Source organism: Accipiter gentilis, chromosome 23 (genome assembly GCF_929443795.1).
Source record: "Accipiter gentilis chromosome 23, bAccGen1.1, whole genome shotgun sequence".
In the NCBI taxonomy this organism is placed as follows: Eukaryota; Metazoa; Chordata; class Aves; order Accipitriformes; family Accipitridae; genus Astur; species Astur gentilis.
The window spans coordinates 11,923,286-11,941,759 of NC_064902.1; the positions used below are offsets into that span (position 1 = coordinate 11,923,286).

General features: G+C 45.4%; 1 protein-coding gene across 6 annotated transcripts in view; it reads left to right on the top strand.

Annotated features, from left to right (window-relative positions):
- Positions 1-18,474, top strand: part of MGLL (monoglyceride lipase) — a 122,458-nt gene that overhangs the window by 49,027 nt on the left and 54,957 nt on the right. For 3 of the 6 annotated variants that reach the window (XM_049827069.1, XM_049827068.1, XM_049827067.1), the window contains exon 3: positions 7,321-7,459. In XM_049827069.1, the coding sequence (XP_049683026.1) occupies positions 7,321-7,459 (139 nt within the window). Of the gene's footprint in view, positions 1-3,710; positions 3,843-5,625; positions 5,682-6,467; positions 6,743-7,320; positions 7,460-18,474 lie in introns of those variants that run through there. The other 3 variants (XM_049827071.1, XM_049827072.1, XM_049827070.1) reach the window with 3 other exon arrangements.

Sequence of the window (18,474 nt, forward strand, 5' to 3'; positions counted from 1 at the left end):
TAAAATATCTCAGTAAGTAATAATAAAAAACCTGCGTGCCTTTTACAGCTTTTTCCATCACTAGCAGTTAAAGCACTTCATAGATGAGCTTGATACAATTACCTTTACGTTGCAGTGTGGCTGGGCCAACTGAGGCCAAGTAAGGGAATGATTCACCTGTACCGTGAAAGCTCCCTTAAGATGCCTTTTAGGGGCATAAAGCAGACCTCCAGATCGTGCTGATTTTCACACATAAAATCAATTTTTTCATTCAAAAAATAAGTTGCATGTCAGTAACTGTGGCCCTCTACAATTCCATCTCAGTGTTTATGAACCTATAAACACTATAAAAAGAAATGTTACAAAAGAAGCCCTTAAAATTACAAACCAGGCAGGATATTTAACATTTTAAGTCTAAATTACAATATCAAATTTCTCATTTTGAGAAATGCTATGAAAGCATCAGGGTTGGGTGCATTTTCGAACAGCATTTGTCATAAAAAAGAGCTTGAACATTTGGGTTGCCAAGGCAGAAACAAGCACTACAGACACATTTTACCCTTATGGGGATTCATCAAGGTTGTGCAGTGCAGCTGTTGTCTTAGTAAAAGAAAGTATCAGCCCCTGGCTGGAAGAAACAGAAACATAATTATGTTATGATGAGCTGGAAAACATGCAAAGGAAAAATTGGAATGCAAAGCATGATAAATGATGCTTTGTCAATTGCAAAGCAGCAAGAAAACCAGGCGGCACGATAATAACTCCTCGCCAGTCAATGCTTCCAGTTTGGCTACCAAAATAAAACACCACTCCAACCACGACAGAATAGCTGTATCTTTTGGCTGTATTATTTAGTCCTGATACAATGATGCTGGGTTTGTAAAGTGGATTATGCACTCATCCTTAGTAATAGAAATGAGAAAAGGAATGGTCAGGTACTTCTCAAAATTGAGACCATAATTCCATCCGGAAAAAAATGTGTGGTGTTGTCTTATTCTGATTTTTATGCATATTGAAATTCAAAGCTTAGAACTTTTTCCTTTAAGATGCCTTTTAATTACGTTTCTGCCCTAAAAACCCTGTTTCTACTGAGGTGACCAACATTTTATGAATAGTAATACAGCTACATGCAGTCATATCGGAGTAAAATAGGAAATGCCATCCCGTAACAGACTCATTAATCTGTCTGTCCTCACGGTGACAAGGACAGGATTTCCCTTCAAGTGCTGCAGCAATGTGCTTGCCCAGGGTATAAACCACTGAAGCTTATTCTTGTGATGTGGGTGAATCCAGGGGGAAAATTGGACTAATTATACACCAGCACAGGAAACTTTTATTTAGAAACCAATACTGGGCCGCAGAGATAATAAGGGACAAATGTTTAAAGAAAACCTTCGCATGATAGAGGGGGAAAAGATAAAAAAAAAAAAAAAAATCAGGAAGAAGGGGAGTTTGGTAGGGCTAACGTGTGCACATGCTCCCAGGGCAGAGGGAAGCTGTGGCTGTGCCCTCTAGTGCCCGAGACCTGCAATACTTCACTGCAACTTCTGTCAGCCAAGGGCTTGTGCACCTGAGAAAATCCACCAGCGAGCTGTTCTCTGCAGCACCCCGTGCGGATCAGCTCCCGTGCTGGGACACTGCTAAGGTTACACAGTTCCAGACTTTTATAAAAACCATATTTATTCCCAAGGCTGAGTTATTCTCAAGCAAGAGGGTCGCTAGGATAACTCTATCGACTTCTACGGACAAAACTTTAGGGCGGAATTTCCACCTTTCATTTTGAATTTCCTACCTTTGGAGGATGCCATTTCTATATTTTGTACTAAGAATGCCTGAGAATCTGGTACTAATATTCTTCTTTTTAATTAAAAAACCCAAACGAACTAGCAAACAAAACATGTATTGCTTCTGTAATTAAAAACAACCAGCTCTCAAATTAGCATCTATGTAGGATGGGTCATCTTCTATACATCAGTTTAAAGGACTGAAACCTATATTCAAAGAGTGTATTTTTAAGTGTGTATTTTTGGTCCTGTCAAATAAGGAGCACAGGCAAGATACCGATCACTCATATAGCTACTGTCTGCAGTCACAGCTTTGTAAGCGACTTCTAATGGCAGCAGGATTTGCAGAATTTTTAATACCTACAAAAAAATGAGGACTATTTTTACCACTAATTATTTTCATTTACATGGTAAAAATACTTTATTACTTGACTGTAGTTTGTGTCTAGGGGTACTAACCCACTTGTAGCTTAATCTAATAATTCTATTCCCACTGATTAGGGAAAGTGAAATTACTGATGGGCCACAAATCAGTGGAAGCCTGCAAACAATTTCTGTGATGCTCAGATATCCCTGCACTAACCCTTCAAGCTTTCTCCATTACACTTGGCGCTAATTTGTGAAGAGGTACATGAGACTGCAGAATTGCAGACCAATGCCAAGCTAGTTATAATTTCTCCTGATATTGTTAAGCTTAACCGAATAATAAAGTATTGTCCTTTAACACTTTCTTCCTCAGTCTGGTTTGCCTGACACCAAGTTTACTTTTTTGGCTGCCAGGCATTAAAATTGTTATTTTACAGGAAAAAGAAAGCAGTTTATCCCAGCCTCCACTCCTGTCTCACGCCCGTACATGTCTTATTCAGGAATACCAACAGGCAAGCAAAGGCAGATTACACAAATAGGTAAAGCTGAGCGAGTGGACTCTGGGCAGGGATAAAAAAAAAAAAAAAAGCCAAAGAGAAGGGCAAAACCAAAATAGTGACTCTAAACTGACAGCTTTAGTGGCATTGGCTTCTTTGCTTTTCACTTGATTTTAATTCTTCCTCTTCATGCTTCATGTCCCATTGTTTCCCATGTGCTCTCTCGCTTGCACTGTCTGTTGCTCTCTCCTGCTGCTCCCTGACTACTGTAACTTCCAGCGTTTTTCTGTTGGAGCAGATTCTTCCATAACTACATACTTCTTAGATATTTTATTATTGTGTCCTTCTCCTCTATTATTTTCTTTTTCCTTCTTGTCAGCAAAAGTTCCCTTTGTGGTGGGATTCTGGTGAGCAGAATCCCAAATGGTTTAGCATCCACACCCCATCAAATCCACTTCTCACACAAAAATACTCCTTTACTATTTAAGAGCACGGTACCGTCAAGCAGAGTGAAAGGATCTCATACAGTCTATTTACCTTTGCATGCCAACAGGATATGATCCATTCAAAACTCATTTTGTGGATGAAAGCCTAACGACAAAGAAAATCCTATCTCATTCCCTTACCCCACCACCAGAACCACATGCCAGCCTGCTATGCTGTCTCCCATCCATCCTACTTTCTCCTTTCTCTTCTCTCTAGCCCGTTCTCTCTCTCCCCTTGCTGTGATAGCAAGTTTTCATTATACATGTTTTCTCTGTCATTCCAGCAATTGATTCTTTTCCTAAAATTTGTCTTATTTGAAGGCGTAATCCTTTGCTCTATACTCCTGTGGGTGAGTCAATGGAGATGCTTAAGCTAAGTAGGGCTCAGCCTTTAATAAACCACACACCTTTCCCTACAAGGCTTAAGCAATTACTGAGTTAGTGTAAAGACTCACCAATTGTATTTCTATTTTTTTATTAAGAAGGTGATTTAGCTTAAACTGTATTTCCAAAACGTATTTCACTCCACCGAGACAAGAGAAGATGTTACAGTCTCATAAATACTGCATGCTCAGACATCCCTTTGATTTCTCACAGGGAGCCAGTATGCAGTAATTGCTCTGCTAAAGCCCTGTATACCGGTTGGATATCAGCATGGTGAATCCTTCAGACCCAGTCCGGTTTTCTCAGGTGGCTTTTCATTCACGGCTCAAACTCCATAAACTAATAAGGTAACTAGTCAGCAGTTGCTTCTCATCCATTTTTATGATGTTATCACGAGACGGGGGAGGGAGGGTGTGCTACCTATGAGAAGAAATGTCCTCAAATTCCTGGGGGCTCAGGGAAGCTGGGGAGAAGGGAAGGAGGGGGCGGCTGATCCTTCGCTCCTGTGCAGTGGTGAGAACCTGGACCTGGCAGAGAGTGTAGGTTGGACCGCAGTCCGGCTGCTGCCAGTATTAGCTACGCGGAGGTTAATGGGGTGTCGAGGGAATCATATCTCTGGTCTGACCAGGACAGGCTCTCACAGACAGGAGCTCGCCCTCGCGTCCCAGCAAAGGTCATTTTCTTTGCGATGCTATTTTTATCCTGAATTTTAGAAAGAGGCATTTTCCTTGTCTCTCCCCACCTCTCCGTGGCCCTGGGAACTCGGATATTCCCAGCACCACAGGGGGAGAGGAGCCTGTTCCTGGCATCAGGTTTCATGGATGGCTGTAGGGAAGCAGAGTGAAGTGTTCCTGGCAGATAAACTGTGAGCAGGGGAAGAGGCTTCTTTCCTTCTTTTTTTTCTCCTTAATCCAGTTATTATCTGATCTGTACCCTTTAAATAAATATGCATGCCCTTGCTTCTTCCAACTCTGGCGCTGGCTTGTGATAGCTCTTTAATTCCACCCATCCGTGCTTAGACAGTAGCTGGCCTAGCAAATTGTAGACCTCCGAGTACAGCTCCCAGGGCTCTGGTTAAGACCCCATCTGACCAAAGCCTCGCTCATTATCAACTACTATAAATGATGGGTTTGGGTTTTTCTTCAAACAATAGCAGTTACAGGAATATGCAATTTTGCTGCTGCCGTTTACAACTAAACCCTCCCCTAGGGCATTTAATATAAATGACACTGAAAGAGGAAAAAATCTGCTTTTGATTTCCTTTTTATTTTTATATGGGTCGTCTCTGAGGTTTTGCATTTATTGTTATGATTGTTAGCGTATATTTCTTTCCTTTCCTCAGCCTTTGTTTCCAGGTTTGGACGCAGTGAGCACATTGCCTAGCTTTAAAAAAATATTGTTAATAGCTGCCTCTTCTTAAAAAGGCCTGAGACCTCTAAGTATATGTAGGTATGTAAAAACTAAGGTTTATAACGCTATCCTGATGAAATGTAAAAGGCCTGAATCTGTGTCCTTAATATAAGCAATTTAAAAGCGCTCAGTAAATGCTAAGCACTTACCGGGATTAAATGACAAAACTCGGTATCGGGATGCCTAAAGGCTGGGAAGCTATTTTAACTTCAGGGAACCTTGCTGTGGCAATTTTCATAAGCAAGTACCGCATACCGAGCTCAGATTACACAGTAGCAACACATGTATTGCGTATAATCTCTGGCGATCAGGTGCGTTATTAGGCTATGCGTGTATACATTGTATGCTGTATTTATAAATTGCCCCTACCACGAACGAGGGTGCGACGCAAGGGGCTCGGGTGCCCCTCCGAGCTCCTATCCGAAAGACTCAAACCTTTCGGGCGCGGCTCCGGAGTCCGAAGAGCCGCAGGTCTAAACGCGAACGGTGAAGTTGGCATTTGGGACTACAAAGAGCGGTTCAGACCGGGGAAGCCCCGGCGGCAGCCCGGCTTGGCAGCCCGCCGCCGCTCGCTTGGGCGGATAAACCCCGTCCACGCTCCCGGGGTGCCACCCGCGGCCACGGGAGCCGGCTGGCAGCCAGTCCGTCCGCTCAGCGCCCAGAACCCGCTGCTCCGGGCTGCTCGGCCGGCACCGCTCTGTGCCCCCCCCCCCCCCCCCCCTCACGCCGCCCCCAGCCATGTGAAGCCCGCGGGGACGCAGACGGAGGCTCAGCCGGTGAGGACCCACCCGCGGGCGGGGTGCGGGTGGGGGGGACGGGACGGGACACACCGCTGCCCGCTCGGTCGGCGCCCAGCCTAGCCCGGGGGGGGGGGGGGGTGAGGGGAGGGGGGGGGGGGGCGGCAGCAGCGATCGCGTCCCGGGCGCGGCGCCCTCCGCCCGCCCGCCCGTCCTACCCCCCCCCCCCCCGCCGCCGAGCAGCCGGTCCCGGCGCACCGTGGGGTGGAGCCGCCCCCGGTTTGGGCTCCGCCGGGGGAAGCGGGGAGGCTGCCCGCCTCGCCGCGGCTGCAGGGTGCGTGTGCGGGGCTTGGATCCCTCCCCCTCCTCCTCCTCCTCCTCCTCCTCCTTCGCTCCCCGCCTGGCAGCCAGGGGCTGGGGAAGTTGCGCTTCCAGGCGAGCCGGCTTCGCAGCGGGGATCGCTCTGAGGAAAAGGGGCTCCCCCCCTCCCTCGCCGCCGCCTTCCCCCCCCCCCCCCCCCCCCCCCGCCCCCGTCGCCGTGGCCTCCGAACAGTAAGTGGCAGGAAGGAAGGAAAGTTGCGAACAACCTGCAGCGGCAGGAACTTTCTGAGCTGCCCCAGCTGCATGTGTTCAAGGTGCCTTTGATGTGCGTGCAGCAGCTTCTGGAAAGTGGACTGCAGCTTTCCCACTCGTCAGCCCTCCCTCTCCCCCACCCTTCCCAACCTCCCCTCCCACCACCGCCACTTCAGCCCACACACGCAATTTGTTGGAGAAGGGAAAAAAAAAAAAAAAAAAAAAAAAGAAAAAAAAAAAAAAAAAGTGATGAACAAGAAGTGGTGAATTACCCAAGCGACTTTCCTCAAAGAGCGAGCGAGCCGGGAAGAGGAGCTTGCGGCGAGCCCCCCGCAGCCCGCCCGGCGCACCGGAGCTGCCCGGGAGGGACCCGCCGAGCACCCACCGGGGACCGTGGGGGCTGCGTGGTTGGCGGAGTGTGAATGCAGCTCCGCAGCGAGGTGCAAAAAAAGCCTTCAGCTGCTTGCATTCGACTTGCGATGCCGGCTCCTCACTAGAATGCAAACCCTCGCACAGGATGAAAACAGGTTTGTGGCAAATTCTCCTGGAAACGTTTCGTTCCCCACCGCCGCCACCTTCCTGTTGGAGATGTCAGAGAAGAGCTCGATGATGACACGGTGGCAGATACCTCTGCTGCGTACCCTCCGCTGCTCTTTGGAGATGTTAAGGCAGAGAGAAATCTTTTATGCAGCTGGCTTTTCCTATCTGTAGCGGTTGCTGCACAATCTGCACTTGATTGCAGCTAAAATAATTCTTTTTAGGATCCGTTTCACAAAACGATGCAAAATAAACACAGATGGGAGAAGTGGGGGAGAGAAAGCTGTAATGAAGTAGTGATGGTGGATTGATCTTCCCTCCTTCCCCCTCTCCGATGCCCTCCCCCCAAATGCGAGCCTTTTCTGAACACAAAATGCTATGTTTCTGTTTTAAAGCACTAAAGATTTTAGGGGGGGGTCTTCGGCTGAGGTTCGGGAGGGAGTCTTCCATCAGTGGTGCTTGCCTTACTGACTGACTTTCCCGAATGTCTGTGGCTACCAAGCCCATCAGCCTCTATCTTGCCTTCACCTGTTTTAAAGTATGTCTTGTTTCTTCCAACATCTTGCAGGTCATTCTCCCAGAATGCCAGAGGAAAGTTCGCCAAAGCGGAGTCCTCAAAACATCCCGTACAAGGACCTGCCCCATATCGTCAATGCTGATGGGCAGTATCTCTTCTGCAGGTATTGGAAGCCAGCAGCAGCTCCCAGGTGAGCACTTTCCGGCAAACGTCCTTTTTTACGATCAGTAAATAAGACTCTGTTTGTGCAATTATTATTTATAGCTTGACCGGTGTTACAGGGCTGTGTGCATGGAGCTTTATAGAGCCACTAGGAGAGATTTCTCTCATCTGAGAGAGCCCCTACTGGAAAGGCTGTATTCTCCAAACCTTTACTCACTCAAGTCGGCCTTAGAGATGTAAAACAGGGAGTTACTGTCATTTCACGCGCAGCTGGCTTGGTTGGCAGTTCAGTATGCTACCGGGTGGCACATGCAGGTGGCTGATGCCTATCAGCAATAAACAACTATCTTCAAACTAATAGCACAGGCAATCAGGGAGGGACGGGATACGAGCTTAGGGATGTCTACTCTTTCTGATTTTCTCAGTGTCAACAAATGAAACATCGGCACCTGACTTCAATTTCAACAGTAGTAGCCGAAATAGGGCAACGGGCGGAATATGGTTTGACTGCATTGCTTTTTGACTATCGTTTGGGGTTTTTTTTACTTATTTATAGTTAGTAATGATTTAGGAGCTCTTTCACTGGCAGCTGTGATTTCAAAACTGACCTCGGTAATAAATACGAACAAGGAACCAGACAGATAAATTTCTCTAGTGTTTTTGTCATAATTTAGATAATCCCTTTACTGTAATAGCTTTCTGTGCTGATTGTGTGCTGATTATGATCTGCTATATAAAGCTATCTCTGTTTCTCCCATAGTTAGGATCCTTCTTCTTCCTCCCTGTACCTGCTGGCTTGGCATGTATTTATGCTACCGCTAGTTATACACGTAGCTACTTCATAAAAATCTGGATGTTGTTTTATTGTTTTCTTCTTCTGCAAGCCAACAGGAAAAGCTGTGTTGATTTTATACAGCTAGAAAACAGTCACAGGAAAAAGTTGTTCAAGCTGTAGTAGGGAGTTAAACTCTTTCCTTGACCACCCAACAGGTTAGACGTCATCCTCTGTCCAAATCAGCCTGCAGCTGCACCGAGAGATGGATGTGGGTCCAAGTTAGCTGGCCTTGGGTTTTATGCCTGCCCAGCTAAGGGGTAGTAGGAATAACATAGAGCTGGGAGGTGGGCAAGCACCGAAGTACACTGTCCGCAGAGGGGAGGGCAGTGCAGCCACCCCACTGTAGTTCCATTGCACTGGGCAGGCTGTAGAACCTGGGTCTTGGTTCAGATCACCTGGTCCACAGAACATTTTTTAGTTACTTCTGCTTACTGCCTTTCAGAAACAAGAAGGAAAGTTTTTGGCACTGGTGCTTTACATAGTCTTTGCGCCAACCTGAAGATTTCCTCTACAGAAAAGAAAAGTGCTATTAAAACAAGCTTCTACTGTGAAACCAGGCTGTCTTGTATTATAATGCTAATTAATCATTAACTGCCCACAACGGGTCTTCACCCAGTTGTGGAATTGGTTTCTTTTTTCATGTTTAATTTCTTAGCAAATTAGTAGTGAGTGGATGGGTCTTTGATCCAGAAATAAAAGGATGATAAAGAGCTGAGAGTTAAAACTTGGTGTCTAAGTCCTCTGGGTTGTTAATTTTTTTTAGGGCTCTGTGCAGCAAGCAGTTAATTGAGAGCGAGCTTGCCCTAGTTTTGTGACAACAAAAGTGGATGGGCTCAGTGTTGCTCATTTACGAGTGGTTCCTAAGTGTGTGTGTGTGTTTGCGTTTGCGTTTGCGTGTTTGTTTATAAGGAGGGGGCGTACTGTTTATTATTAGCTCTTTTTGCATTGTTATGTATGAGAGAGTTGGTAAGTGACTGAATAACAAGTTAGTGCCTGGATCCTACAGTCAAGAATGCTCTTGAAGTGCTTTGATAGGCAAACCAAAAATACATTTGTTTTTTTTCCCCTCTCACTTTTCATAAGTAGCTCAGCTTCTTCTGCTTCATATGTAGAAGCCCAGGAACTTTCATCTAATTTTAAATGCTCAGCGAAAGTGATCTATATATATGTGTATAGGGAGAGAAAGAGAGACACCTCAGGGGACTTTTACAGGCTTGTTACAGTTTATTCTATTTCAAATACTGAAGGCGATTCTTTCAGTCTTCTAACTCAATTGTTGATTCAGGTTCAAATCTTAACGCTAATGAATGACGCTATAACCGTCAAACGATGGGCTCTTTCATTGATCCATTATGCATCTAATCCCAGCTAGAGCTATAGAAATACCTCTTCACTGCAGATGCCCAAAGGTTATCACTGCCTTGTCTTCTGGTAGAACAGAACTTATCATCCTTGATCCCTCCCCCAGGGAGGGGAAAACCCGGGATATCTGCCAAAGGAAAAATTAAAAAGTAGCCCTAGCCTGGGGTTGAAGAGCAAACAATGGCTAGGCAGTCTCCGAGAGTGCGGCCGACCGACAGACATTGCCCCTCGGAGCTGGGCCTTCTCTTTTATCTCCTCAAACAGACCCACAAAGGTGGATAAAGACTGTAGCAGACTAACGTGCTGTAGCATTTTTTTTTAAAAAAAAAAACGGTTTGTCGGGAAGATGGGGAAATTTTGTGAGGCTTTTTTGCTTCATGCTCACAAATATCCAGGCTCAGATCCTGTGTGGTGTTGATCTGACTGATCAGCCCATACTGGTGCACATATGGAAGCTTTGTTGTAAGTGCCACCGAGGCCAAGGTTGTCCTGTGAGTGAAAGGCACCTATTGTGAGTTCCTCAGCAGGGTCTGCTTTGTTTCGAAGGGGGATTTAGGTGATTACTTCCCAGGAAGCTGACGCACGAAGGCACTCAGATGTCATAATGATTAGATGGGGTAGATAGAGAAGGTAGTAGTGGGACTAAAGGAGAGCCACAGTGTTTTCCACTTGTTTTTCAGGTGGGAAGTCACTCCCAACAGCAGAGCTGGGGACTGGGTGTCTTCCTCTATTGCTGTCTGCTGGCAGCAATGCAGGTGCAACTTCCCCAGCCAGCAGCCCTGCAAGCTGCCCAACTTGTTGAGCCAGTTTCATCTTAAGATGTAATTAAGTGGTCTTGTTGAATGCAGCAGGGAAGAAGCAGCAGTATGTTCTGGTGTCGTTTTCACGTATCGTGCCAACAGCAGGATTCGTGGAGCATGAAAACAGGTAGCTCTTTGGCACGGAGTGCTCACTAGTCGGTGCAGAGCTTCGGATCTGGGCAAGGCAGGGCATTTTCAGGACCGCGTAATGTTGTTTGGAGGAAGTAAATTGCCGGTACCAAACCAGATAGATCTTGTGCCTATAGCGTGTCCCGGTAGTCGAGGAAATCCTACTTAATGGGAAAGCAGTCTTTGTGTAAACAAAAACAACGCTTCCATGCAAGGTTAAAACCTCTGCCACCGCCCTGAGCGGTCTCAGTCAAAATACGAGGTAACAGGAGGTGAGGAATTAAGAAACCATGCTCTGTTCCTCGCTCTCAGACAAAGCTGCTAAGAATAGAGGTGGGATGAGGAAGAGGAAGGAAAGTTGGGAGGAGAAGTCAGACATTTCCTCTGAGGCCCCTAAAGGGCCTGGAGAAGTTCAGAGATGACCCTCTTTTCCTCTCCGTTCTGTATCCCCGTAGCTTTTTCTGGATGCTTCAGCTGTTCCTGTCACTGCCTAGATAAGCACAAACAGTCTGTTCTGGGGCACTTTCAGCCCCTCTGCTTGGCCTCAAATAAACCCTGTGAGATTTATTAATCCAGGGTAGTTTTTTTCAAAGGTGCTAGGAGCCTGCAGCCACCATTGACTTCACACAAAGTGATGCTTAACTCTCTCCCTGTAGATCGGCCACTCTAGGGTGGACACTTGAAGCTTGAGACACGTGTAGTTAGAGGATGCTTTTGAAAGTGTGGGTTCCAAACATCCTTGTATCTGAGCTTCCTCATGGATCAAACAAATCATAATCTGGCTAGTTAGCATGATGCTTGTGCGTCTCTCCACGTAGTGGTCTCTAGGTGCACTTAGATGATTGCCAGCAACTGAAGTGGTCTGCCTGAGGAGGCTGCCTGAAGCTGAGACATGTGTGGGTCCCAGATGTGTTCCCGGTCAATTGTTACTGTACGCTAAAATGGATCGGCTCAACTTTAGACATCGTGACCGTGTTTAAGTGAGCAGAGTTGCAATTGTCTGAGTAAACAGTGTCTTTGTAGGAGTTCTTTCAGTTCTACACCTGACAAGTGTGATTAAAAATACAAAAATAAACAAACAAAAAGCACTCGCTTTTCTGCTTACTTTTTAAAATTTGTTTTACTCTTTGAAAAATGCCTGTCATTCATTCTGACATGTTAGCAGTGAAAGGCCAAGCCAATAAGGAGAAAATATATTTCTCTCTTCCCCAAGGACTTTGCAGAAGTGCCTGTGGTGCAGAAATACAAACTGCCTTTATTTTTGAACTGGCCCTTAGATTGTGAATATTGCTTGCTGATTTTGGCACCTCATTACCAGCATTTCCATGGCATTTCCAGAAGAACAGCACAGCTCCCAGCATGAGCAGATGACAAAGCTGAATATTACTTTCAGACCCTTCCAAAATGAATAAATAAATAAATAAACCCAAGTGAAGTCAAAGCAAAGGGAATCAAGTCACTAATTATACTGTCTTTAATTATACTGTGTTAGTCTCTAGAAATACTTAAAGGAATTTCTAATTCAGTGTCACTCTTGAAGAACACTTTTATTTGTACTAATGAGGTCAACTTCAAACTAACACACAAGGCCCAAATTTGTATGGTGCAAAGTGACTTATGTCAGCACAGTTTCTCGTAGGATGAATTCAGCTCCCTCTGTGTGTCTGATCACATCGTACACAGTGCAAAGGGGAAATAACAATTATCAGTGTTGAATCAGCATTCCAGGCTTTGCTTGCTGTGTTGCTGTTACCTGAGTTTCTAAAGCCTCCCTTCTATTCATCAGCCGTGTATGTGTTCCTTTAATGCCTACGTCCTCTTTGCTCCATGCGACTGTCTTATTCACGGTGAATGGAGGCATCCTTTTATGATTTCTTACGCATTTCCAGAGGACGGGCGAATTAGCAAACCAGCTTCACGTAAGAGAGACTCTGACAGACAGGAGAGCAGCTGTGGTTCTTGCTGTAGATATTTCCAACTGGCTTTTTTAGCAGGATAATTTTTTTCAGTCCCCACAGGAATGCTCCACAGAAGCAAATCTGCCTTTTATTCCACAGAACCCAAGGAAAAAGGCAAATAACAAAGGGAATAACAACTGTAATTTAAACTGTCCCTTTTGCTCATTGCCCTGTTAGGATCAGCTTCTGAGCACAAGCGTACAACTTGGTGACACTGGTGTGTGGGAACAAGGTGACTTTAGGAGTTCCCTGTTGTGAATCTCAAAGCAGTAAAATTTCATCCTGGTCCTGAGACAGCAGCAAAGGAAGCAAAATCAGTGTTGGTTCTCAGTGAGCCACCTGATAAACTCTTGGAAATGGTGCTGTCCAACACGGTGAATATCGGAGGTAGAGGCAGAAATAGGAGAAAAGAAGAAAAATGGTCTTGAGATTGTGTTGAAAAACTCAATTTCTGCTCATGATTCTGCGAGAGACTGAAGGCTGAGCAAACCTTGCTTTTCTCATGCAAATAATTAATTTGCTTTTAATGGGATTACAAGTCTGGTGATCACTGTTGGCTTTGTACTGTGACTCTGATGGGTCCCCTGGCTGGTCACTCAGCAGTTAGAGCCCTGCCTGTCCCTCCAGGTCTCTTTATCACGAGCAGACCCTGCACTGGCTCTCCTCTCAGACTCTGGTGCATAAATTTTCTTCAGCTCATCAGACTGGGAGCACTCTAAACTAGTTACTTGTTGACAGTGGTGCAATAGTTGAAGCAGACAAACTCATCAACCTTATCAGGGTTCCAGATGCAAGAGCACTTTACTTCACTAGCACAAGAAATGTGTAGGTTTAGACAAAATGATAAAACCAGCCACACACAGTTCCTTGCCTCAATTTCTTGAGCACTCTTGAACATCCCTTGGGAACACACGGCAGCTCTTTTAGATCACCGTGAATACATCTACAACAAGAGTTGGCTGGCATAGTTGTACTGGCTAGAAGAGGGTATTTTTTCTAGATGCCTATTGCAGAGGAGTTGGCCTGTGTTTCCTTGCAAGTTGCCTTCAAGCTGCTGTGACTTTGTGCTTTTCAAAGCCACAGCGAACATCTGATCTCTTTGTTCTTCTAGGGAAATTGCATTGTTCTAAGAGCTGTCCCTGCAGACACATTTGGCTGAGCTGCCTTCCCTAGGTTCAGGTGTGCCTTTGCCCTAATGTGCTTCCACTTGAATGGAAGCCATCAGTGTTTTAAACCTCCTATTGTGCCTTATCCAAGAGATGTGACACAACCCTGATAGCAAAAGGCTGATTCTCCTCAGTATCCAAGGAGGTAGTATTGCATCCTGCCCATCAGATTCCTTAAGATATGCTTAGGCAGGTCCCTTACCTCATCACACCCCAGTTAGGTCCTTAACTATACCCATATGACCCTGCCCTGTACTCTACCAGTACAGATGTTCTGACGCTGTATCAGTATGGCTTATTATCCTACAGGGAGGAAATTAGCAGCACCAGGGTAAGTAAAGTTCTTTGACATCACTAAAACCATATCTTTCCTAGCGTTTCTTCTTGCAGACCAATAAAATTTCACTTATGTTAAGTGGAAGAGAAATACTGGTACAGCTATCCCAAATACCAACCTTGGGCTAGTCCCAACCATAAATATCTTCTAAAGCAACCAGACCTGGGGGAGTCACTGGGTGGTGGTGTCAGGAAGGCATCTCAAAGCTGACCAGACTCTCTGTCCAGACAGTGGTACCAAGGTGTGGCCTTGGGGACAGGCAGGGAAACGGGCAGTGGAAGTGGTCCTGGTGGCCAGAGCGCTCCGGTCAGATTTGCCTGCCTCCAAGCACACTGCTACGGGCTGTCCACATCAGCTAGGGCAGGAGAGGGGATGGGTCTTGGAGCGTGCTCTACTTGGGGATGTGCCTGTTTCTCCTAGACAGATGCAGTATGTCTGTGTCCAGAGGGATTCATTATTTTTGCAGTGGCAGCCATGTAGCCGTTTTCAATGTCCCAAGACCTTGAGTAACACCAGACTTCATGAGTACTTCCACTGGAATGAAAGAGACTCCCCTTCTCCATGACACTTGCTCTCCAGCCAGAAGCTATTTTCATTTCTGTTTGGCAGGCGCTCACTTGATGATGGGAGCCTCAGAATCCTCCCATACCAAGTGATGGCAAGGGCAGCTTGCTAGACCTAGAAAATCTAGTGTCAGAAAACAGAATAAAGAAGTCATTGAGGAGCAGAGAATGGGCAAAACACATGGTGAGGACAGTCATTAGGCAGTGACACAATGACCAGTGATGTACAGAATCGGATCCTTAATTTCTCTGTGCTTTTGTTTCTTCATCTAAAATTGGGTGTAATCATCCAGGCAAATGATATAAATTGCGTCTGGAGTCCCTAGATGAAAGGTGCTAGAGAAAGTAAATTATTCCTTGAGGTTTTGGTGGATGAAGAGTGCTTGATGTCTGAAGAGAGATTTTTAAAAAAATCCACTAAGTGATGCATTAGTTGTTCTCTGCTGTTCAGCTACAAGTAAATTGTCTCAGCAGCAATCCGTTAAAAGAAAGAAAAGAGAGAGGAAAAAAAAGGAAACAAAATATTGACAACTGGGCTAAAGCCAAACATTCAGCAGTAGTAGCGTAGTAATCATTTGCTCCAGTATTGTGTATAGATGGGTAAGGAGAAAATGTACGAACCACTATAGATTTGGTAGGAAAGAAAGATTACTGATCTTTTTCAGCCATCTATCTAACCTATGATAAAAAGGGCTTGCTCTGTATGTTTTCTTTCTTCCTTGATGAAGCTTGAAGCTTGCAGAGTGAGGAAATAAAACTTAAATCTTTGGCCTTTTTTTAGAACAGAAAGCTGGTTTAATTTGCCGTAGGTGTCAGCAGGTTAGCTAGTTCACCAGCTGGCAAGATGAGCTTATTTTTATAATTTTTCCATGTATTTTTTACTTTTATTTTTCAAAACTATCTCAGTGAGGTTTCGAATTCAACTCTCAAATTCCAGAAATCTGCAGTGGCTTAATTTGCTGGGCTAAAGGCATGAGGAGTGATGAGGAATCAGTAAGTAATTAAATTGTTGTAGAGATAACATCTATCCCACTTAATGGTTAAGCTTTTTCTTCATTTTTTCAATTTTGTGTGAGAGCTAGTCTACAATATTTGGAGTATTAAACACTGTATGCTAGGCAGCATTCATAATCTCGTGTTATGAAAAGGATATTCAAGACATCAGCTCTCCGCAGATGATTTTAGCAAGCAGCGCCAAGCATCTCAACCCAGGTTGTCTTGAAAATGCACAGATCATCTCTCTGACACTATTAGCAGCCCACAAGTTCATTAGGACAGCAAGCTTTTTAAAAATTGACTTTTTTTTCCCCAGGTTTGCTGTGGCCCCATGCATGTAGCACAGGGCTGGAGCTCAGGGAACCCATGGTGACATTTTGACCCTGCTGTTAAAACTCCCGCTGATTGCTGTAGGGTTGGTTTTTGCCTCAGGCTGTGCGTCCATCCTTGCCTCTGGCATGCTCTGTTGCCATGGGCAAGGTTTTTTACCTCTTGTGCTTCAGTTTACATGACAGTGGGAGGAAGGGAGGGTTGATCCTTGCTTGGGACAGGGTAATGGATCAGAGCACCTCTTGATGCCCTGTTCATCTTTGCACTATGTGACTCTACAACAAGCTTAGTTGCACCCTTCGTAAAGCATTTTGGTTTTTGTGAATGAGGAGTGTTGTACAAAAGCCAGCTGTTGTTATTATTTGTGCTGTTTACTTACTGGTCACATTTCTCGGCGCTGGGGAATGGGAAAAAAAAATCAATCAGCAGATTCACTTTGTTTATATTTAATTTCACTTCCAGCGTTTGGGGAATGTTGATTTGTTCAACACCCCTCCTTCCTCTAAACCGCCTAGTTTTACATAGTCGGTGGAAGAATTGTCTCATTCTTACACGTAGGTCTACGTTTCTCTTTTGAAGCATCATTTAAGGGTTCTGACCATCAGGGGTTTGCTTCCCGCTGTGCATGTTCTCCTGTTGCTTTAGGAGAGGCGGTCGGATCCCTCAGCCCAGCTAAATGCAGCATCAAGGCTCGCTCACCTTTTGGTAAGCCCAGCACGGTTCCGGCCGTGCCCCCGCTCAGCGGGCGGTTTGCGAACCTCTGCTGCCCCGTATGGCCCCGCCAGCGCTCGAGCACCACGCAGGGCACGGGCACGGGCGCTCCAGGGCTCCCGAGCCCCATCCCTGTCTCACGACAGCCGAGGTCTCTCTTCCTGCCCGTGTCCCACACGGCACGTGCAACGCTTCGACCCTCGCCTGGGAGCTCTGCGTCTCCGACGCCGGCGGCGGCCCCGGTGCCGCGCTGTAGCGGTGCAGCCGATGAAGATGAAGCTCTTTCCCGTTCCCGTTGCAGGCTGCGACAGATGCACCCCTCACGTGTGAGCCAACGAACGGTGTCTTGTGAGTTGGCAGAGGAGAAACTCAGGAGCAAGGACAAAACATCTCCCCTGCTGCTAGCTCAGACATCAGCTCCGACTCTTCGCTGCCAGTCGGAAGAGTCGTTAGTAACTGCGGTGTTGAAAGTATTTGCTCTTGATGTTGCTGAGGCTTTCTAAAAATGGTCAGAAATATGTGGTACTTCTCAGTTTCTGGTGAAGCGCTCCACATAAAACACAGCGTTCCTGCAGCAGAATAACAGCTTGTGGTTTAAATAAATGTTGTTATTTCTGCTCTGCTGTAGGTGTACATGTATGTTTTGGTTCAGTGACTGCCAGATACTGTAAATGAGTATTGATTTCCTTTTCTATTTTAAGCTTTTCTGCAGAAAAGGCATCCCACATGCCTTTAGCTTTCTTTGCCTGTACCTAAAGTGATTGCAGCCAAGGATTTATCTAACTAAATACGTTTTTATTTTATTGTTACCACTCATCCTTATTTTTGTAGTTGCCCCCCAGGTTGGTCAGTTTTGGAGTTTAAAGCTATTACATCCAGCCGCTTTTGAGAGCAAATGAACAAGATAGTGTTTAAAACTCATGGCAAGTGGTTCCTTATTTACATTAGCATCGCAGCCCTTGCTGCCACAGGTAAAGCTGTCTTGGTGTTAGAAATGAAAGAACATTTTAGGAAGCAAGTAGCTAAAGTCTTTGGATGGCCAGATTAGCTCAGTGAGGCCAAGAAATAACACAGACCTGGATTTGGCAACCATAGGCTGAAGTCTGTATCCATTTGTTAACTTTTAAGTCATCTGTAGGTAAACCATTGCGCCTCAGCCGCAGTTCGAATTTACTTTTCGGTTCAAAACGTGAATAAACATTTCAGCCTTTAAAGCACATGTTGCAGCGGTCACTGTCTTAGCAGGATTCCTGTGTCTCACATTTAAGTGCTCACGTTCAACTTTCTCTCCTACCTCAGGTCTATGGCAAGCGTGGAACAGTAAATTAATTGGAACACGCTCAAAGCCTTGGCAAACACTTTGCCTGTGACATTACTGATTTCCCAGAGGAATAGCTGCTGATATTGATTTTGACAGGGCTTGTAAAGCCTCTTGCTGCAAAGATTCCTCTCATAGCTGGGCAGGGCTGAAGTGCAGCTCTGGGATGTGCCGAGATAGGATTATTCATTGGAAATTGATGTGCTTAATCTCAAAGTATGTTAAAATAGACATAAGTGCTTCATGATTAAGAAATCAATCCCTGAGTTTCTGTCTCTAATTTTATGGGATAATTCCACCCTGGCTTTTGGAAAATGACGGAGAAAAAGATTGGCTATTTGGAGACTCGTGTTATCTGAGCTTTTTATGAGTTTGTCAGTTTGTTAAAGATAACCAATTAAGATCTCCGCCAACACAGAGGACTGCAGACGAAATTGGATCAGAAAGGTAGAAGTGAGGATGGGTAATGGACTCAGTGCAGGAAGTAATCAAGAGTTCCACATTATAGGTGGAATTGCTTGGTTACAAACCGTACTAT